At 38.1% G+C, this 22,995-nt stretch overlaps 1 protein-coding gene across 6 annotated transcripts in view; it reads left to right on the top strand.

The window, feature by feature from the left end:
• The first annotated feature begins 2 nt into the window (after positions 1–2).
• Positions 3–22,995, top strand: part of FERMT2 (FERM domain containing kindlin 2) — an 84,358-nt gene continuing 61,365 nt past the window's right edge. For 3 of the 6 annotated variants that reach the window (XM_053889426.1, XM_053889424.1, XM_053889425.1), the window contains exons 1-2: positions 5–126; positions 546–711. In XM_053889426.1, the coding sequence (XP_053745401.1) occupies positions 555–711 (157 nt within the window). In that variant the 5' untranslated portion in view covers positions 5–126; positions 546–554. Of the gene's footprint in view, positions 127–545; positions 712–22,995 lie in introns of all 6 variants that reach the window. The other 3 variants (XM_053889422.1, XM_053889423.1, XM_053889427.1) reach the window with 3 other exon arrangements.

The raw sequence follows: 22,995 nt of genomic DNA, 5'->3' as shown, positions 1-22,995 counted from the left end.
ACAGGACTCCATTAGTCGCTCCAGCCGGGAGGCAGCGCTTCGCCGGCTGAGGAGGGGGTCCGGGCGCCGCCGCCCCCCGCGCCTGTTGCCGCGCGAGCCCCGGGCCGGGAGCGCGAGGAGCGCGCGGTGAGAGGGGCCGGGACCCCGGCGGGGACCCGAGGGGGAGAGCGGGCGGGGAGGAGGGACGTGGGGCCGGCGGGCGGCGTCGCCCCGCGCCGTGGCGCGGCCGGCAGTACGGCAGGTGAAGCCCGCCGCGGTCCGCTAGGCGAGGGCCGCTAGGCTGGGGCCGCGCGGGGCGGGCGGGCGGGCGGCGCCGAGTCCGGCCGGGGGCCGCCGCCGGGCGGGAGCGCGGGCGGCCGCCGGGAAGGGCGCGGGGCGCACTATCCCGCCCGCGCTCCCGCCCCGCCGCCGCGCTCCCGAGGCCGTGCGGAAACCCTCGGGGCCTCCGCCTTCTCCCGCTCCGCGGCGGACCCTGCGAATTCGGTGGGACTTGCCTTCCTTTGGGGGAGTGACGCTTACGAGAGCCATTTCCTCCGTGCTCGCAGGAAGGAGCCATGGCTCTGGACGGGATAAGGATGCCAGATGGCTGCTACGCCGATGGGACGTGGGAACTGAGCGTCCATGTGACGGACCTGAACCGCGATGTCACCCTAAGAGTGACCGGGGAAGTGCACATTGGAGGGGTGATGCTCAAGTTGGTGGAAAAACTCGGTGAGTAGCATCCCAGCCGCGTCAGGATAACGACCTCCAGACTGAGGCTGCGGGGAGGGGGAGGCGGCTGGGGGAGGGGTGGATTTTGGAAATCCTGCTTGGAATCCCGCAAATACTTTGCAAAACTCAAAGGTCTTTCAGTGTTTAAGGAAACAGACTTTTTCACCTTTGTATCTTGTTTTACGTCGTTACTGTTTGAAAATTTCATAATGTAGTGATTCCAGCCTTCCAATTAATAAACTTAATTGCGTAAACAGTTAAAATTGCGAAAACACTCTGTTTCTTTGCATTCAGCGACTTCACGTTGAAAGAAATGAGAGAAGTGCGCAAGTTTATGTTGAAAGGGGGACGTTAACAGGGTTATCAAGTTATGGTTATCAATAACTTGCCTTCAGTGTACCTGAATGTTGGCGACATCTGGTATTGAGGATGATGTAGAAATTCTTTGAAGTATAAACTGTACTGGAAAATGTGTAACTTCTGGTGCCAGTATGAAGGTTCTTATAGCTGTGCTGCTACGTGATGGAGTGTATTAAAATGTTCCAGTCATCCACTCTTACGAGGGGTGGGGCAGTGTTTGACTATCTGTAGTCCTGCTTTAAATAAGCTATTTCGAGTGTCCAGTTGTATATTAACAAGCTCATAAAATAATTTTGTGCTTAAAAAACAGGCATAATTAAACTAATTCGGGACTCAGTATTTGCTTGGGTACAAATGTATATACCACATTGATTTACAACTGACAAGGTTGAAATAATAGGGTATCCAACAATATGGACTGTAAGAAAATTCTGCTGTGCATATTTTGCTTCTGATGGAATTTTCAGTTTTAAAAATCAACTGAAATGTTTGTATAGATGATTTTATCACAAGAGAAATGCTCAGAGGTCCGACTTCCTGAGTTTAACATGCCTTTTGTATGTCTTGCAGTTCTGATAAGGTGAGGTGTGGCACTGCCTTTCGGGGGGGGGGGGGGGGTCTTTATTTAAACACAGCATTTATTCTTCAAGCCACTCTGGAAAATTAGAGAAGTGGTTATTTATCAGGAAACATATTTCTTAACTCAGGGATTGTTGTATACCTACCCTGTAAATTTAGGGAAATAGTGCCCCAATGGAATTTGCAAAATAAGGCCAAAATTCATTTAAGTGGACGTTCTTTGTATATCTGCAGGAAGTTTAATTACTGAAGGACCCAAAAGAAGCTCCTTACCAGGTAGACTCTTCCTTAGGACTGTGCATTGTTGGGCTGAGACAGAGCCCAGGAAAGCGAGCCCCCCTGGGTAGTCCTTTGAAAGTGAGATTTTTGCCCTAGTGTTAATCCAATTAACTGTTGGTTAACATTTTCCTATCTGATTGACTGCACCAATCACTGTTTGTAAAATACTTGTGAATCTTTTTTGTCCAGCACTAGTGTGGGATAATTTAAGGAAGAAAATAACAAATATAATTATTAGTGTTTCCTTTGTTTTCAAAGGAAACAAGCATTTGTATCAGATTGCTTATATATGATCAGTGGACCTTATTAATACACTGGTTTCAATAAGAGATGTTTCTTATTATGAAAAAGGAGCTGTTGAAGGTGACTGAGACAGCTTACAGTTCTTGAAAGCCAGTCTTTTTCTGATGAATAAATAATGACTTCTATATTTATATTGCATTGATTAGAACTGTTTATTGCAGAATCACAGACGTAAATAGAAATATAGAGAATAAACTATTTGCAGACAGAACTGATGTTAATATTGACTATAATCTGAATCTTTTCATGTTGATACTTTTTAATTTTTTACCCAGTGAAAGAAGCCCAGCAAAGTAGGAAATGCTGTGTCCGTGGAAACCTTTCATTTTTCTTGAACTGAACCAGTACTGATCTGTTACATTTTGACTTCCAAATAGAAAGTGCTTTTCATCATTATTCTGACTTATCTGTTTGGTAAAAGTAGAGCTAAATGATTTTTTGCTCCTGGTTTTAGGATTAGATTCTTTGAATGGTAAACTATTTTGTTACCTACTGGTACTGAGAAGAGGAGAAATTCAGTAGGGCAGGATCTAAAATTTGCAAACCAGGTTAGTCAAATTAAAAAGGAACTTTCTTCAGAGTTGCTTAAAACTGCTGTGGCTTGCCTTTTGAAACATTGTGTCCCTGAAGGTTTTAAAGGGTGGACTGGGTGGACTTGTCAGCAGCTACAGTAGATGAAAGCAGCTTGCAGAATCTAGATGATAAGAGGTGGATATGGCACAGGGTCATGAGTCTTGGCATTGCTGAGCAGAGATGGACATTTACCAGAATCCGACTTCTATGGCTTTGGAAGTTATGGTACCATAGAACAGAATGTATTGCAGCTTTCACCAACGTCTTCAGATCCCAGATGCCTGTCTGGTGTTCTTCTTACTCTCATCAGAATCTGTATGAATACCAGAAGGATTAAGTTTTAAGGATTTCTTCCTGTGTAACCAGTGATAACAATTATTTCTATGGATTGATACATTGTATGATGACTCCTCCCTTCAAAATTGTATTAAAATTCTGTATGTGGGGCTCCTGTCTGGTTCAGTCTGAAGAGCGTGTGACTCTTGATCTTGGGGTCGTGGGTTCAAGCCCCATGCTGGGTGTAGAGATTATTTAAATAAATAAATATTTTTTAAAAAAATAATAAAAATTTGTATGTATGTGCACATGGAGTATTTTGAGAAGAGGCTTTTTATTTTTTTTATATTTTTTTAATGTTTATTTATTTTTGGAAGAGAGAGAGAGACAAAGCACGAGTAGGTGAGGGGCAGACAGAGAGGGAGACACAGAATTTGAAGCAGGCTCCAGGCTCTGAGCTGTCAGCACAGAGCCCGATGCGGGGCTTGAACTCACGGACCGCAAGATCATGACCTGAGCGGAAGTCAGATGCTTAACGAACTGAGCCACTCAGGCACCCCTAGAAGAGGCTTTTTAACTTTCATTAGATTCTCAAAGAGGTCTGTGATCAGAAACAGATCATGACACAACAAGGTCAGCCTTATTGTGAAGGTATAGTGTTCAGCCCAAACTTAGGTACTTCAATTAAGCAAGCTAAAAAAACTAAATAATGCTTCCTTAGTAGTATCGGCAACATTATTTTATTTACTTATTTATTTAAGTTTATTTATTTTGAGAGAGACTGGGGGAGAGGCAGAGAGAATCCCAAACAGGCCCCACATTGTCACTGTAGAGCCTGACATGGGGCTTGAACACATGAACCCCGAGATCATGACCTGAACTAAAACCAAGAGTCGCTGCTTAACCGACGGAGCCACCCAGGTGCCCCGACATGGTTGGAATTTTATAAAGAACTTTCGCACTTAAGGTCATTAAACTATGATTTTTTGATGTCTGACTTTGATTCAAAGATCTGAAAAGCTTCTTTAAATCTTCGTGTAAAACTTATTCTGCACTGACCTTTTAAAAGAAAATAAAGAGTGTATGCTATGAAGAAGCGGGCTTTAGAGAATTATATCCTGATGTCACAGAAAACTTTTTCTATCTATGACTTAGTTTAGGCTGATTTAGAGACATAATCTCCACAGTGGTCCCCTCAATGTTTATACCTTATTCTGAAAATGAAAAATTGTTATTTTTACCTTATTATTTTTTAAAAATCCAGGTTGAAAGCTTCAAATAGAATTTTAAAAATTTATTGTACTTTTTGTTAAAAATAGTTTTCAAACCTGTAGAGTGTTTTTTATTTTAAAGTCAAGAGTTAATAAGGGGTCCCTGACTGGCTCAGTCAGAAGAGCATGTGATGTTGATCTCAAGGTTGTGAATTTGAGCCCCATGTTGGGTGTAGACATTACTTAAGTAAATACAACTTACAAAACAAAAAAGTAGAGTTAATATAAAGAACATCAGGGATAAGAATTATAAAAATAAGACATCAGAATAAAATGATAAGCTAATTGTATTCAAAACTAAGTTTTGTAAGGAAGAGGCCCAATTTTATGGGATTCCCTTATGTTCCTCTGCAGATCAAGAAATACTAAAACTGTTCTACTCAGTAGTACTCAGAACTTAGTATTGAGGATTCTAAATGCCAAAGAGCTGCTTTGTTTCACTGTGTTTCAGCATCACTTTATAAATGTCTTTTCTGAACTTTTTTTTTTCTTTTCTGAATTTCTGTCTACAAGTTTGTGAGTTCACGGGGCTCGAACTCACGAACTGAAAGAGCATGACCTGAGCTGAGGTCAAGATCAAGAGTCCGATGCTAAACCGACTGAGCCACCCAGACACCCCTAGATTGTGATTTCTGAGTTTCTTTTTGCTGTGAGTCTATGAGTAGGAAGAATGTAGAAGTGCAGTTAGATCAGGTTAAAAATCTAGAGAAAGAAAGTACAAATTGGTGGACTCAGGAATAACTAAAAAGAAATATATGGAGTTGACCTAGAAAGTTTAAGGAATGTTTCTGAATGTAGCCTTTAGAAAGAAGTCCTCCTTGCATTGAAGTGTGTTATGTTCTTGGTGTGAATAATAGTGTACATTTATGTTGGAGTTGCATGTTCAGATGGAGTTAAGTTGTGAAGTTAGTACATGTGACAAAAAAATAGATTTTATTTAAAATAACCTTTGAAAATCTCTTAAAGTGGTTGTGAATTATGTCATACGTTTATTGTCTCCTAGAAGTACAAAGTAGCTAGTTTTTCCTTCAGAAACTTTAAAAATAAATTTCTTTAGTTGAGCACCAGGTGAAGAGTTGGCTTACATTGTGGGATCTGTTGCACAAGAATCCTTTAAATACTAGGAGTGAAGCTTGGCAAGATGCACACAGGGAGAAAGGCATGTGTTAACTGGACAGCTCCATTCTCATACTTGTGCTTAGTGCTCCTTGGGGAAGGCATGTTTATTAGTGAAATGGTGTCTATGCTATTGAAATCCACAGTGTTTTTCCCTGAGGGCTTATGGTTGAATTCATGGAAATAAAATAATGTACATGGTGCAACTTCACTGCATTTATTGTGAAATATATTAAGATTACAAAAAATTGTTAAAAAAATCTTTTGGAATGGGATGGGAGAAACACTCAATGGTAAAATCATATATATTGAAATGGATTGAATTTTGGCTAAGTATGTACTATCTGACAGCATGTCTGCTCTTTTTGGAATACTGTTAATGATCCATAAGAATTGGACATTGGGTTTTATCTGTTTTTAGCAGATGTTAGGCTTCTTAAAATTAAGGACAGTATGTAAATTTTACTAAAAATTGCCATAGCATTAAAAAAGGATGAGCTGTTCCTCAGAAATATTATGTGTTGTTTGCTGCCATGTTTTGTACCCTGTTGTTTTTTAAATGAACCAATACTGTTTGATTCAACTAGAGTTAACTTACAGAGGCACTAAAAATAATGTGTATTTTAAATTCAGTTTCTTAACAAAAGATCTCATTGGAGATGACTAATAGCTATTTAAGAAAACTTAGAGAATATTAATGTTTTACTTTTTATCTTCAACACCTTTTGAAATTTCAATCTTATAAATTCAGTAGAAATAACTGAGTACGGTATAATCTTCACCTAGGCCACCGGTTAGCATCTTGCCATTTGATTTCTCTATACACACATACATTTTTTTGAATCACTTTCAGTAAGTTGCAGATGTCAGAACCCTTCATTCCTGAATATTTAAAATATGTATCACCTAAGAACAAGGACTTTCTCCACGTATTATGTTACAGTTATCGAATTCAGGGAATTAAACATTGATTCAGTCATATTGTCTAATATGCATCTCTATTCAAATTTGCCTCTTGTTGCTGTAATGGCCTTTGGTTTTTTCCATCCAGGATTTCATTCCACGTTTAGTAGTCACTAAACTGTTCTTTACTCACTCTCCTTTAATATACATTGTGGCTATCAAGTGTTGCTAATATTACTAGACATTGTTAGGTATAGCTTTCCCATAATGTTGGCTGTCTTCAGACTGTAGCAGATGCTAATGGATACCAGAGTAATAAAAAACAGCATTCTGGGGGCGCCTGGGTGGCTCAGTCGGTTAGGCGGCCGACTTCGGCTCAGGTCATGATCTTGCGGTCTGTGAGTTCGAGCCCCGCATCGGGCTCTGTGCTGACAGCTCAGAGCCTGGAGCCTGTTTCAGGTTCTGTGTCTCCCTCTCTCTGACCCTCCCCTGTTCATGCTCTGTCTCTCTCTGTCTCAAAAATAAATAAACGTTAAAAAAAAAAAATTAAAAAAAAAACCAAAATAGCATTCTGCCCCTGCCACTTAACCTGGTGTGTGTGATTTTTGAACAACTAATCTGACCTTCCAAGGGGGTTTTGATGTCTACAAAATGGAAATTAAAAAACAAAAAACAAAAAAACAAAACACTTTCTCATAGGCCTTGGTGAGAATTAAAAGAGATAATATGTGCGAAAATGCGTTTATAAACTATTAGTGTTATACAAATGAGAGGGGCTGTTTTCTCTGGCATTGAGAGCCCCTGAATATACAGAATGGGGCGGGGGGGGGGGGCAGTGGGGGGAGGAAGGGAACTGCTTTTAAAAGGAGTTAAATGTAATCTGGACTATTTAATAGGTTACAGCTTTGAAAACAGAGAATTGTACTCCTCAGAGTTTAGTTTGGGGCTGCTTTGTGTTCTCACCCCCTAAACGAGAAAAACAGCTATCATTCCAGACACACACCTACCTCTTTAAAATGTAATAAAAGCTATTTAACTGCTGTTTTCTTAAGATTTCTGAAGTCAAATGGACCAATAAGTGGATGATGGTATTACAGAGATTTGAAAAATCTATAACCATGAGGTCTTCAGTAGTAAATTAATTCTTTTTATAAGAGCAATGTTTTTTTATTCAGTTATAACAAAGGAACGATATAAAATTGTTTCTTGGCACATGAAAGCATTCAGCCCGTTTAGAAACTAATGAAATTGGTTTTGGAAAAAAGTGAATGTATGCAGTATTTTTATTTAAATAATTATTTTACTGAAATAAAAACCAATAATGCTAATGCTATGGTATGTTACAAAATGGTATATATGCCCTGTGTAAGTGAATATTCTAAAGGAATATTTTTAAATGATTTTTTAAAATGGAGATATGATGTTCTACACTGGATTTGTGGTTACAAATTCATATCCATTATAATTCATTTGTAATGAATTATTTGCATAATTGCATTTATATTAGTTTTTTGTTGATGTTTATCTTACTGAGGTACAATTTACATTACCTTAACATTCATCCTTCTTAGTACAATGTGCTGAGCTTTAACAAATCTATGTAGTCATGTAAAACTACTGTAGTCAAGATACAGGATTTATCTGGCACTCCAAGAAGTTTCCTTGTATTCCTTTACAATCAGTCCATCCCCTTAACCCCAACTCCTGAAAACCCCTGATAGTTTGCCTTTACTAGAATGTCCTATAAATGGAGCCACAGAGCATGTAGCTTTGAGTCTGGTTTCTGTCACTTAGCATAATATAAAATTTTTCTAAGTAAAAATTTTTTTTAGCATAGTACATTTAGATTCATCTATGTGTCATGAGTGTAAAAGCAGTTTTTTCTATTTCTGTGTAGTTTATTGTAGGGATGTTTACCAAGTTTATCCATTCACCAGTTGAAGGGCATTTGTGTTATTTCCAGTTTGGAGAGATTATGAATAGGGCTGCTGTAAACATTAGCATGAACATATATTTTCATTTCTCTTGGATACCTACTGAGGAGTGGGATTGCTGGGTAGTATGCTAAGCATATACTTAAATTTATAAGAAACTGCCATCTTTTCGAAAGTGACCACATTATTTTGCATGCCTGTCAGTATTGTATGAGAACTGGAAGAAAACAGTTTGAGAGTTCAGTTGCTCTGAGTCTTTCCCCAGCATTGGTGTTGTCAGGTCTTTTGTTTATATTTTTCTTAATTTTAGTCAGTCTAATAAGTATGTAGGGGTATCTCTTTATGATTTTAAATCACATTTCCTTAATGATGGGGAGCTTTTCACATGCGTTTATGCCATCTGTATATCTTTGTAGTGAAATGTCTTCATACCTTTTGCCTGTTTTAAAACAAAATATTATTTTGAGTTTTGAATAATTCAAATGTTATTGAGTTTTATGAGTTCTTTATGTATTTTAGATACAAGTCCTTTTTCAGATCTGTGTTTTGCAGTATTTCCTCCCAGTCTACCAGTAGTCATTTCCTTTTCTTAACAGTGTCTTTCAAGGAGCAGAAGTTCTTAATTTTGATGAAGTCCATTTTATCAATTTTTTTCTTCTCCGGGTTGAGCCTTTTATTTTATTTTTTTTTATTATTTTTTTTTTTAACGTTTATTTATTTTTGAGACAGAGAGAGACACAGCATGAACGGGGGAGGGGCAGAGAGAGAGACACAGAATCGGAAGCAGGCTCCAGGCTCTGAGCCATCAGCCCAGAGCCTGATGCGGGGCTCGAACTCTCCGACTGCGAGATCGTGACCTGAGCTGAAGTCGGACGCTTAACCGACTGAGCCACCCAGGCGCCCCTGGGTTGAGCCTTTTAAAGTTGTCATATGTAAGAAATCTGCCTAACCTGTGGTATCCAGTGGAAACCAATTTGTTACTAATCTACTAGAAAACTTAGTTTTAGTCACAAATACTATCATGAAGCATCTTTGAATAATCAAAGTTTCAGAATTTAATGTTCTAGGAATGTTACAGAGGAATTCAGTCTGGGTTCTAATCTTTAATCCCACCACTTAATAGCTGTGTGATTTTTTTTTTTTAAATCAGAGATTTCAGAGTCTCAATTTCCTTATCTATACAGTATAGGTAAACACAGAACAAGCCTTCATTTAAATTTGTTTCCTTCTCTTTGTAATTTTATTAGAGTTCTTTGATCATTGTTTTTCAAATGTGGTAACTCCTTCAACTAGATGATACACCATTCTAAAATAATCCTGTTGAGGGGCGCCTGGGTGGCTCAGCCAGTTGGGTGGCCGACTTCGGCTCAGGTCACGATCTTGCGGTCCGTGAGTTCGAGCCCCGCGTCGGGCTCTGTGCTGACAGCTCAGAGCCTGGAGCCTGTTTCAGATTCTGTGTCTCCCTCTCTCTGACCCTCCCCTGTTCATGCTCTGTCTCTCCCTGTCTCAAAAATAAATAAAACGTTAAAAAAAATATTTAAAATAAATAAATAAATAAAATAATCCTGTTGTGGATAAAAGGATCCTTATTCAGGGGCGCCTGGGTGGCTCAGGCATCTGATTTTGGCTCAGGTCATGATCTCAAGGTTTGTGAGTTCGAGCCCCACATCAGGCTCTCTGCTGAAGCTCAGAGCCTAGATACAGCCTGCTTTGGATTCTGTGTCTCCCTCTCTCTCTGCTCCTCCCCAGCTCACGTCTGTGTCTCAGAAATAAATAAACATTAAAAATAAAATATTAAAAAAAAAAAAAAAGGATCCTCATTCAAATCCTGGTCCACTCTCCTTCACTGAGAATATTATACTATTTATTCATAGTGACTTACCTAGAGTTACCTGGAAAAATGTTTTGAAAATTTTATCTTGTATTTTTTCTCAGTTTCAATATTTCTGCTCTTAAGTGAATTATTCTGTATAAGAGAAGAAGATAAGTAGTAAATGATTAAAATGTGACGTTACATTTGGATTTTCTTTCATGATTCATGTTTTTGGACTTGATTATCTACTATCTAATTGTATGAGGACCAGCCACCTTCAGTGTTTCCTTGGGCAACTTTAAATAATTCCAAAATTAGGAAGCTGATCATCTCTAGCTCAGAGGAGATGAAATCTGTTTTATAATCTGTAGTGAATCTTTTCTCAAGTATTTAACTATCTTAGTTTTATATTATGCTGTAACTAAAATCTATATCAAGTATTTCAAAGATGGTAATTTCAAAGCAAGTGTAATGATGATTTAGATATCTTTTTCTTTTTAATTTTTTTTTTTAATGTTTATTTTTGGGAGAGAGAAACACAGAGTGCAAGCAGGGAGGGTCAGAGAGAGGGAGACACAGAACCTGAAGCAGGCTCCAGGCTCTGAGTTGTCAGCCCAGAGCCCAACCGTGGGGCTCAAGGCCCACGAACAGTGAGATCGGATCTGAGCTGAAGTCAGACGCTCAACCGAGTGAGCCACCCAGGCGCCCCTAGATATCTTTTTCTTAATGGAACACTCAGGTTTATGAATAAAACACCAACAAAGTGCCAGCTTTATTGATGATAGATGAAGATGTCTATTGGATAAGTGCTTCCCAGCTTAATATTCTTTAATGTATTGTGAAATTTCCTAATCTTTGAATTTAGAAATAACTTGGAAAAAGAGCAAATGATTGCTGTTATCAATTTACAGTTTTATGCAAGGTGTTGAGTTCTGTTGCTGTGATAGAATGCTCTTGTTGTGGAGCATAGATTGGGGTGTGGGGACAGCCTGCTGCTGTGATGGTCCTGACTTTACTATATTGTAGCTGTACAACTTTGTGCTGTGTGACCTGTCTGTGCCTCTGGCTGCTCAGCTGTAAAATGGAGTGAATAGTAACTTTATCATAGGATTATTAAAGGATTAAGTTAGTTAATGAATATGAAGTGTTTCAGAATAGACTTTGTAAATGCAGTGATGATAATAATGATGATTGTAGTCCAGGCTCTTTTAGTGGTATGTAAATTTTTCCCTTTTACTGAACTAGATAAATAGTGATATTTTATAAATGATTGAGAATGTGTCTTTTATAAAGGTAAGCCAAACAGTACTTGTTCTCTACCATATTAAGAATTTATTTATTTATTTATTTATTTAATGTTTATTTTTGAGAGAGACACAGACAGAGCACAAGCAGGGGAGGGCCAGAGACAGAGGGAGACACAGAATCTGAAGCAGGCTCCAGGCTCTGAGCTGTCAGCACAGTGCCTAACGAGGGGCTTAAACCCACATACCGCAAGATTATGACCTGAGCTGAGGTTGGTCACTCACTGACTGAGCCCACCCAGGCGCCCCAGGAATGTATTTTAACTTTATTTTGCTACCTTGCATCACTGTTGGTAGTATTATAAAGAAAATATGACAAGAATGTTTTAGAAGCAGTAGATTTTATGTACCAGTGTATGTAAAATTATAGATTAATTATGCTGAATTAGAAGGTATTTACAGTAAATTTAAATTCTGGTTTAGGCAAATGCTGTCATTAAAGGTAAACTTTGTTAGTTTAAGAACTTAGTCTAAGACATGGCTACTTATATGTGACCTTGGCATGTTATTTAACTTCTGATTATTTAATCTTACTTAACCTTAGTTTACTTACCTGTTTCTTGGAGTTAGTATAAGAACTAAGGATGGTATTAAAAGGATTCACAGAATCCCTGGTAGTTAGTAAGAGCTCAATAAAATGTTATCACCAGTTATATTTTAAATGCTATGTAAACCTAAAACGTAAACTTGAATTGTAGATTGAATTAGTCTGTCTGCTTTGTTTTCACTGTATTTATGTGGTATTTGACCAGAAACACCTTATTTTCTTGCTCTTGTGAATTTTGTTGAATGATTCCGAACTTTCTGAATACGTTACCTGAAGCCAGATTGCCTAGGTTTGAATACTGGTTTCACTGTCTATCAGCTTTATGACCTTGGGCCAAGTTATTTAACAGTGCTGTGTCTTGATTTCCTTACAAGTAAAATGGGGGTAATTATATACTTCCTTATAGGTTTCTTGTGAGGATTAAATGAATATATATGTGAAAAGTTCATAGAACGGTTCTTGGGAACCTGGTAAGTACTAGTTTGTAATAATTGTTATTTTATTGAGGATCCTGATGGACCTTTGGAATATCTCACTATTAAGTACCTTACCTTATGGGTTTAAGGAATAAATAAATGCTTTAAAGATCTCAGACAGGGAATGAAAGACTTTAGAGTGAGATGGGACATTTGTGTATAAACGTTCCTGCATGAATATACTTCTGTACACTCACACTCTATTTTTGATAGGTTATAACAGTATATAGCAGGAGACTTTGTGGGGATAGAAGAGGTACATAAACTTGACCTCATCAGTAGTAGCAGCAGCAAACATTTATGGAGGGCCAAGCATTATATTCGGTAATGGGGCATAGTCTCTGCTTAAAATGTGAGCAGCTTTCTAGTACCAAAATGAAAACAGAAGATTGCTTTGACAGTCTGGTTGTGAAATGCCAAAAAAGTAGTACAGGAAGATGATGGAGATTTAGAACGATGAGCAATGACTGGTCTTATTTGAAGGGGGCCAGAGTGAAAAGTTAGTTAGGAAGGAAGAAAGGCATTCCAGATTGTGACTGCACTATTTATGGTGTATTGAATAATAGCTTGGAGAAGTAGGAGATAAGATTATAGAGAGGACACCTGAAAGTTCGGTAAGAAGATGATACTCTTTCCTATTATTCCTTCACTCACCCACTTAAATATTTTAAATGAGAACCTACTGAATGCTAGACATTGTACTACAAATGGGAGAGACAGGAAGTGACCAAAATTAACTCATTCTTTATTTTCACTCATTTTGTAGTCGTAGGGGAAAGACAATCTTTAAATAAGTGATTGCTATAATTTGATGAGTGTTGATAATTGAAATAGTTATGGGAGTATCTACTTGGTTACCTGACCTCTGGTATATAGGGAAGGATTTTTGGAGGCAATTACTTTTAAGCTGAGAGTTGAAGGTGGAGTGGGAATTAGCCAGAAGAATGGCAGAGGATGTTAGCATAAGGGCATGGATTGGAGGAAGAACAGGTTGGGAGAAGATGAGAAGTACCAGCATGAGAGGTGGAGTGAGAGAGGGTGGCCATTTGAGGAACTGAAAGAAGTCTATTGATGAGGGAAGAGCAGTCCTGGGGAACTAGTGGCTTGACAGGCATAAGAAATAAGTGCTTAAAGTGCTTCATAAACCAGGCTTAAAAGATTTAGTGTTAGATATACTAAGAGCTGTGAGATACCAGTCAAGACTTTAAACAGGGAGAGACCTCAGATTTTTTCCAATTTGAAGCTCATTCAAGTATGAATGTCAGTAACATAAGATGTAAGCAGTAAAGACCTCTTGGATTCCAAGAAATATTTATTTCAGTAGTCTAGACTCCTGTATGAGGATTTGTTAGTATTTTCTGAGATAAATTTAAAATGTCAAAGCCAATAAAATATTCTCACTAAATTACTTCTTTTTTGAACTGTAGAATGGTTAGCACCTTTGATCACCTTTAAAAGACATACAGTTAGCACATTTGTGAGTCAAATACTAACTGGTAAATTCAACCCTGATGTTACTGTCTTAGAATTTGTCAGATGTTGATAATTCATGAACTCCCCAGTCCAGTCTTCTAGGAATTAAGCCAAGTTGAACCAAATTAGTAGTAAGCCTTTAGGATTGGATAGAAAGTTATCCACCCACTGGAAATGAATAATTGGCATACTTTCCTCTATTTGTGGGCACTGTGTAGTTGCATGCACGGTTTATGTGATCTGATAAAGCTTCTCAACTACTTTGGGTTAGTATATTTTGTAGTATTAAGTAACAAATTGAAATTGATAGACATTATTTTGAGTTGGTGAATAACTTCAGAAGGCAATTTGTAAGCTTAGTTGATTCTGTTTTCTTTTGATGACCCAATTCCTAAATTTTCAGTCAGTGAGCTATATCAAAGAAATACCAATTTGTGACTTTTTAGTTTCTAAGTGTGTTCTGTAATTGATCAATCCATCAGCTTTAGTCAGTCATTGAAGCTTTAATGAAAAATAATCATTTTTTAAATTTAAAGTTGGATAGGGTACTTTATTTTTTAATTCATATTTTAAAAAAGTCTATTTGAGTGCGTACGAGCAGGGGAGGGGCACAGAGAGGAAAGAATCCTACACAGGCTCCACGCTGCCAGCACAGAGCCCTATGTGGGGCTCTATCTTACAGACTGTGAGATCGTGACCTGAGCTGAAGTCAAGAGTCAGACTTTTCACCACCTTAGCTACTCACATGCCCCTTGAATGGGGTACTTTAACTGAAATATGTTAGCAGTTGGGGGTGCTGAGTGACCCAGTCGGTGAAGCATCTGTTGATTTCAGCTCAGGTCTTGATCTCAGGGTTGTGTGCTCAAGCCCTGTGTTGGGCATGAAGCCTACTTAAAAAAAAAAAGGAGTATGTTGGCAATTTGAATGATGTGTAAACTTTGAAGCAGTTTACAGCATCTGCTAACAGATTAAAACCATTTTAAAAAGAAAATGACATATCAGATAGATTTTTGGAAACCATCAGTGCTTTGTATACTTTCAGTATACACATTTCAGTTATCAGGGTTTAGGTCAGTAGCACCAGCCATCCAACAACAGGGTTCCCATTTTAGTTACCACCATACTTTAAGAATGAATAATTGCTTGAAGTAAGAACTCCTTGTTCTTCATTATGTAAATAACAGGTGTGCATTGTGACCCAGTGACTGCTCATGTCACTTATTGCAGAGTCTGCCCATGGTTGGTCACTGTATATTTGTTACACAGTTCATGCATAGGCACAGTGTGTAGCGGTGTTGCCTTTTTGTCTTCCACTAATAAACTCATGACATATTTTACAAAAATGGATCATTGACAGTGGGAATTGTACAGCAAAGAAACAAAGAGTGATAATACTGGGAGTGAAATTGGAATCACACATGGATGGGGAATTGTAGAAGAAATAGCTCACCATGGACTGTGGATGCTGTCACCATTGAGAGACTAGACACGCAGCCAAAGGGATTTAGTGAAGGCAGATAAGTTGACATAAATGAGGAATGTGGTATGACAAGAAGGATGAAAATGTCTCAAAGTGACACAAGCAAAAAAAATTGTTATGAAAGGAACTCTCAGAGATATTTCATGACATTGAAAGTGCAAAGGATAGAATGTTGGAAGTTGACCCAAACTTAGAAGGAGTACAACGATTTGCCAAGGCATAGGTGGGCACTGGTTAAACAACTCTTGATAAATTTTTACAAAGAAATGTAGCAGTTCTCAATGTTTCTAATATTTTAAATTACACTGCACTTAATACCAGTTTTTCTATTTTTTCATTTTCCTATTTTACCTAAAACTGACAGAGTTTTTAATCTTTGACAAAAACTTTTGTCATGGAGTAATAACAATTTTCCATATTAAGGTTTTTTAACATGTTGCCTCTATATTACATTTATTTATTTATTTGTTTGTTTAAAGTGTATTTTGAGAGAGAGACAGAGAGAGCGAGCTGGGAAGGGGCAGAGAGAGAGGGAGAGAATGAGAACCCCAAGCAGGCTCCATGCTGCTAGCACGGAGTCCGATGTAGGCTTGAATTCACAAACCATGAGACCATGACCCAAGCTGCAACCAACAGTCAGATGCCAACTGAACTACTTAGGCACCCCTGTTACACATGTTTATTGGTTTAATTCTGTGTGCCATACCCTGGGTTCTGTCTTTGAGATACAAGATGAATAAGCTCAAAGACCCTCAATTGAAGTTGTTTGTTTAAAATATAATGAAGTGTAATGTCTTATTCAGAGTGCTAATATGTACCTTAACTGTTTTGACAGGAGGGTCAGTGAAGACTCAGATGGTAATATTTGAGCTGATTCTACTGTGGGACTTTATCACCTGAGTGGGCAAAGAAAAAAGTATCCAGGCAAGGAGCTCTGAAACACTTAGTTATGCCACAGACTTGGCCAAAGCAGGAGTTGTAGCTGGGGATAGCTAGAGGGATGTGGGGCACAGATGGTTAAGATTTGTATAACCTATTAAGATCCTATAAAACACTAGCAAGAGAGGAACTTGGAAAGTTAAGTAGAGAAGTAAAATTACCAAATTTGCATTTTTAATTTTTTTTAATTTTGTAATGTTTATTTTATTTTTGAGAGAGAGAGAGACGGAGCATGAGCAGGGGAGGGGCAGAGAGAGTAGGAGACAGAATCTGAAGCAGGCTTCAGGCTCTGAGCTGTCAGCACAGAGCCCGACGCGGGGCTTGAACTCACGAACCACGAGATCATGACCTGAGCTGAAATCGGACATTTAACCGAGTGAGCCACCCAGGCGCCCCCCAAATTTACATTTTATAAGATAACTTAGTTTTGCAAAAAAATGGGATTATAGTAGTCAGGCAAGAAATGTTGAGGACTTCAACTAAGGCAATGTAAAAGGAGAGAAAGGGACAAATTCAACAGCTGTTTAAGAGGTAAGTTCCAAGAAAAACTGAGAGGAAGAAACAGAATAGGATTCAAGGAGATATATCCAATTTCAAAGATTTAAAGGTTAGGTTAATATAATTACTATTTGCATGATCTTGGTGTAGTCTTCCCTTAATTTGTTGGATGGAGTGGAGTGGAATGGGGGACAATTATGGAGTTATGAAATATTTGCATGCTTCATTGCCAGGTTTTTGTGGGTTTTTTTGTACCTTATTGATTAACAAAATATGTCAGCTAAGGTAGTGTTGGGACTTTATGCAGTCTGTTTCTGTTTTTAATAGCTATGGAAAATCAGCAATATACTTCTTTGTAGAATATTAATGATCATATTATAGAAACTTAAGTCTTAGATGATGGTGTTGTGTTGGAGTGTAGAATGCACTACTGAGAATTATGTTGTTAAAGAGTAGTTCTGGAAGAGGGGAGGGTCATCCTCTAAAATAAGATTAATTTAGACTTTTGGAGAGTCAAACCAGGAAGAGAGGAAATGACTTGGAAGATATTCCAATTATTTTTAGATGGTAGAGTATTAATTTTATAATAACATAAATCTCAAATATAAAACCAAAAGTGATTACATAGTTTTTCTAGATTGCTTATTTGCTATTGACACCTGTTTGCGGTTTTCACTTGTTTTAAAGTTCAGCTTAATTTTGCATATTAGTATATGCATTCTTAGAATATTTAAATAGTTGCTAACAGTAACCGTTTTGAGTTTTACAGGCATACCTCAGAGATAATTGCTGGTTTGGTTCCAGACCACTGCAATAAAGTGAATATTGCAATAAAGCAAGTCAGAAGAATTGTTTTGTTTCTCAGTGCATATACAAGTTATGTTTGCATTATGCTGTTGTCTATTAAGTATGCAATAACAACATTATGTCTAAAAAAGCAATGTGCATACCTTAATTAAAAAAAAAAATACTTTTATTACTAAAAATGCTAACCACTGTCTGAGCTTTCGGTAAGTCATGGTCTTTTTGCTGGTAGAGGCTCTTGCCTTGATGTTGATGGCTGCTGACTGATCAGGGTGATAGTTGCTGAAATGGTGGGGTGGGTGTGGCCCCAGTTAATTTCTTAAAGAAATAATTTAAGACAACAATGAAGTTTGCCTCATTGATTGACTCTTCCTTTCATGAACGATTTCTCTGCAGCATGTGATGCTGTTTGATAGCATTTTATTCACAGTAGAACTTCTTTCAAAATTGGGAGTCCATGGTCTCAAACCCTCCTGCTGCTTTATCAACTAAGCTTATGTCCTATTCTAAATACTTTGTTGTCCTTTTGTGTTCATCTTTAGGAGCAGATTGCACCTCAAGAAACCACTTTATTTGCTCATGCATAAGAAACAACTTTATCCATTCAAGTTTTATTACAAGATTGCAGCAATTTAGTCCTTCAGGCTCCTCTTCTAATTCTAGCTCTCTTGCTGTTTCCACGACACTTACAGTTACTTCCTCCACTGAAGTCTTGAACTCCTCAAAGTCCTCCATGTGGGTTGGAATCCACTTCTTCCAAACTCCTGTTCCTGTTAATATTTTGATCTCTTCCCATGAATCAGGAGTGTTCTTAATGGCATCCAGAATGGTGAATCCTCTCTGGAAGATTTTCAACTTACTTAGCCCAGGTCCATCAAAGGACTCACTATCCATGGCAGCATTAGCCTTATGAAATATATTTGTTAAATAATTAGACTTGATAAATGAAATGACACTTTGATCTATGGGCTGCAGAATGGATGGTGTGTTAGGAGGCTTGAAAACAACATTAATCTCATTGTACATCTTCATCAGAGCTCTTGGGGGACCAGGTGCATTTTCAATTAGCAGTAGTATGTTGAAAGGAATCTTTCTTTCTGAGCAGTAGGTCTCAACGTTGGGCTTAAAATATTCAGTAAATCATATTGTAAAAAGGTGTGCTGTCATCCAGGCTTTGTTCCATTTATAGAGCATAGGCAGAGTAGATTCAGCGTAAATCTTAAGGGCCCTAGGGATTTTTGGAATAGTCAATGAGCATTGACTTCAACTTAAAGTCATCAGCTACATAAGCCCCTAACAAGAGAGTAAGCTTGTCCTTTGAAGCTTTGAAGCCAGGCATTGACTTCTCTCTAGCTATAGCTATGAAAGTTGCAGAAGACATCTTCCAATATAAGTCTCTTTTGTTTATATTGAAAATTTGTTTAGCGTAGCCATCTTCATTAATCTTAGCTACTAAATCTTCTTCTGGATAACTTGCATCTTCTAGGTGTTTCACCTTGCATTTTTATATTCTGAAGTTGGCTTCTTAAACCTCACGAGTCACCTCTGCCAGTTTCAAACTTTTGTCAGCTTTCTCACCTCTCTCAGTCTTCATAGAATAGAAGAATTAGGGCCTTGCTCTGGATTAGGCTTTGGCTTAAGGGAATGTTGTGGGTGGTTTGATCTTATATCCAGACCACTAAAATCTTCTTCATACCGGCAATAAGGCTGTTTTGCTTTCTCTGGAATAGCACTTTTCTTTGAAGATTTTTTCCTTTGCATTTGCAAATTGGCTAACTGTGTTGCACAAGAGACCTAGCTTTCAGCCTCTAAGTTTAATCAGTTATAGCTTTTGATTTAAAGTGGGAGATGTGCAACACTTCCTTTTACTTGAACGTTTAGAGGCCATAACCGGGCTGTTAATTGGCCTAATTTCAGTATTGTTATTGTCAGGGAATAGGGAGGCCTGAGGAGGGGGAAAGAGATGGTGGAAAGCTGGCCCATGGAGCAGTCCGAACACATGTAACATTTATCGATTAAGTTTGCCATCATATGAGCATGGTTTGTGGTACCCCAAAATAATTACACAATGGTAGCATCAGAGGTCGCAGATCACCATAACAAATACAGTAAAAATGAGAAAGTTTGAAATATTGTGAAATTTACCAAAATGTGACAGACATGAAGTGAGCAAATGCTGTTGGAAAAATGATTGCAGATAGACTTGCTTGACACCCGGTTGCCACAAATGTACAATCTCTAAGAACCACAGTTATCTGTGAAGTGCAGTAAAGTGAAGCACAATAAAATGAGGTATGCTTATATTTGCTGTTATTAAATCAGTTTGAAACATTCATAATTTAAATATACATTCACATTTGGTGTTTAGAGACTGACCTGATGAGAGACTTGTGTAGTTTTGGCTGATTCTAGGCAGGACCTCCTCTATGACCAGCCCCTCCCTCTCTTGAATTACAATTTTCATGGTCTAGTTCATAATTCTCTGGTGTAATTTCTTATTTTTCTTAGTATATATCTTGAATTGATTAGCTTCTTGGTAATTGTGTGGTGGGTGATGGGGTCCATTATATATCAATAAATTGGTATTCCAATACATATGGATAGTATTAGAACAAGGAAATGGAATGGTTTGAATGACTATTTCCACATACCTCTTGGAGACCCTAATAGAGTGGCAGTCTCTCTGGTGATAAGGTTTCTCTGTGCCAGGGAGGCAGTGTTTACTTTGGGCAGAACTGGATCAACATAAATTTTGTCCCTGAACCCATTTTTTCATGCTGACTATTCGGTTGACATATCAGTTAGATATCTGTGATAACTGAATTCTGATCTCATCTCTGCTACTAAGGAACTGTGGGAGCTCAAGCAAGTCACTAATTCCACTGGAGCTGGTTTCCTTATCTACAGGAAGAATTTAGATTAGGTTGAGTTTTTCTTTCTTTTCTCTCTCTCTCTCTCTCTCTCTCCAGGGGGATGGGGCAGAAGGAGAGAATCTTAGGTATGCTTCATGCTGGGCCTTGACATGGGACTCGATCTCATGACTGAGATCATGACCTCAGCTGAAATCAACAGTTGGACACTTAACCGACTGAGCCACCCAGGGGCCCTGGATTGGATTGATTTCTGAGGACATTTTCAGTTCCCAGTTTACATGAGCCTCATAGCAGCTCTGTGATAACTGCTGGGGGAAAGGCACAAGCTAAACAAGTTGCGGTAAGGTCTGGTGAGGTTAGACTTCGTGGAAAGTTTGTTGAACCTCTCACCAGAATTTTACTGTCTGCTGTAGCCATTTGCCTTCAAGATTTTTTTAAATCTATCCCAAAATAGTATTCTTACCAGTGCAGGTCACTTAGCTCTGGGAGAGGAAAAGCGGGTGCTAAGGAAGGGAAGGGAGGAAATACATTCCCCGTATGAAGCCTGTCTCACTTCTCATTGCTCCCTCTGGGAAGACCTGGTGTTTCCACTGTATTTAATAATTTTTACCTTCCTGCAGATGTCCAGTCTACCTTCTTTCTCACTCCTGAATACATATTTCCTATACAAAATGTGCAGGATAATCATCAGGATTTCACTGTGAAATGTAAATCAATCTTAACATTAGTCCTTTGACCTCAGTTTAACAGGTCCAAATCTGTTTCTCTTCTGAATAATTTTATCTTGGTTAATGGAGTGTTGTTTAAGATTGCCACTCTTTACCCGAAGAATACAAAAACACTAACTCATAGGGATACATGCACCCTTGAGTTTATGGCAACATTATTTACAATAGCCAGGATATGGAAGCAGCCCAGGTATCTACCAATTGATGATTCGATAAAGAAGATGCGTATATATATACAGTGAAATATTATTCAACTATAAAGAAGAGTGAAATCTTGTCACTTGCAATGACATGGATGGAGCTAAAGAGTATAATGCTGAGTGAAATAAGTGAGTTAGAGAAAGACAAATATTATATGATTTCACTCAAGTGAAACAAAGTTTAAGAAACAAATGAGCAGGGGGGGAAAAGAAAAACAAACCAAGAAACAGACTCTTAACTATAGAGAACAAACTGATGGTTACCAGAGGGTGGAGGGATGGGTAAAATGGATGATGGGGATTAAGGAGGCACTTGTGATGGGCACCAGGTGATTAAAATGAAAACTTAAAAAGAAAGAATGCCACTTCTGAAGTCACATTGATCTGGATTCAGAGTCTTGCTTCTGTATATACTAGCTTTATGATCTTTGGCCAAGTTATATAACTCCTATCCTTTGGTTTTCTCATTTCTAAAACAGGGATTTTAGTAGTATTTAATGCTTAGCATTGTGTGAGAATTAAATGAGAATGTGTTAAGTTTTATCCATATATATTAAATGTTCAATGAACAAATCTTAGTGCTTTTGTTACTGTCCACTTAATTCTCAAGCTAGGAGCTTTCTAGATTTCCTCTCCACTTTACAACTGTCCTCTCTGATCTATAGTCATTATCATTAAGACCTGTGATTCTAACTTATATATGTTCATCATATTTGGCTCCTTCTCTTCAGCTTCTGCCTTAAATCAGATCCTGCTTCCAGAACATTGCAGTAAATTTCTTGCTGCCAGGCTCTTCCTTTTTCTGATTCATTCTCCATAATCCCATCATAGTTACTTTCATAAAATAATCTGATTTAGAGCCTCCATGGTCTGTAGTATAGTTCCTCTTAGCACGTGTTGGAACTCCCATGTCTCTTAAGTTCCAGGTAATATGTCACCTCTTCTTCAGAGCCCAATTCATCTGTTTCCTTATAGTTGGTTGCTTCTGTGGCATTTTGTTCTTTTACCTTTTTAGCTCATTTTACTGGTCTGTGTCCCTTACTTGGGATGGTAAGTGCCTTAGGATGGGAGGTCTTACTAATTTTATATTCCTGTGGCCTAGCTTAGTGTGGCAAATGGTAAATACTTGGAAAATGTTTATTAATTCATTTATTGATTGTGCACCTGAAGAATAATATTTTTCATCCATTTTGCTTCCTCTTTGCCTTTTAAAGGTCTGAATACTTAAAGAGACAAGAACAAGAAGGAACATCCTAAAATCAAGGGAGGGGATCCTCAGCATCCTCACCTCTGAAAGGTGAGGAGGAAGGAGAGCTGAGGACAAAAGAATACGTGATTGAATAGTGAAATTAATATCTGATGTCCTTACATTTCAGTAGATATTAGGGATAACATCATAGAGAGAATTTTAAAACTTACTGAAGCATTAATTTTACTTTTAGACCCTGTCTTTATACATTATTGGCATTTCATTAGAAACATTAGAAGAGTTTGTATATTTATTTCAGCAGTTAGAGAGGAAAGCAGAAACTAAAACTCTTCTGTCAGTAGCTTA

This window comes from Panthera pardus, unplaced genomic scaffold (assembly GCF_024362965.1).
Source record: "Panthera pardus isolate Hobbes unplaced genomic scaffold, ASM2436296v1 HiC_scaffold_24, whole genome shotgun sequence".
Classification (NCBI taxonomy): Eukaryota; Metazoa; Chordata; class Mammalia; order Carnivora; family Felidae; genus Panthera; species Panthera pardus.
The sequence above is the reverse complement of the archived record's forward strand: the minus strand, read 5'-3'. Positions and strand labels throughout refer to the sequence as shown.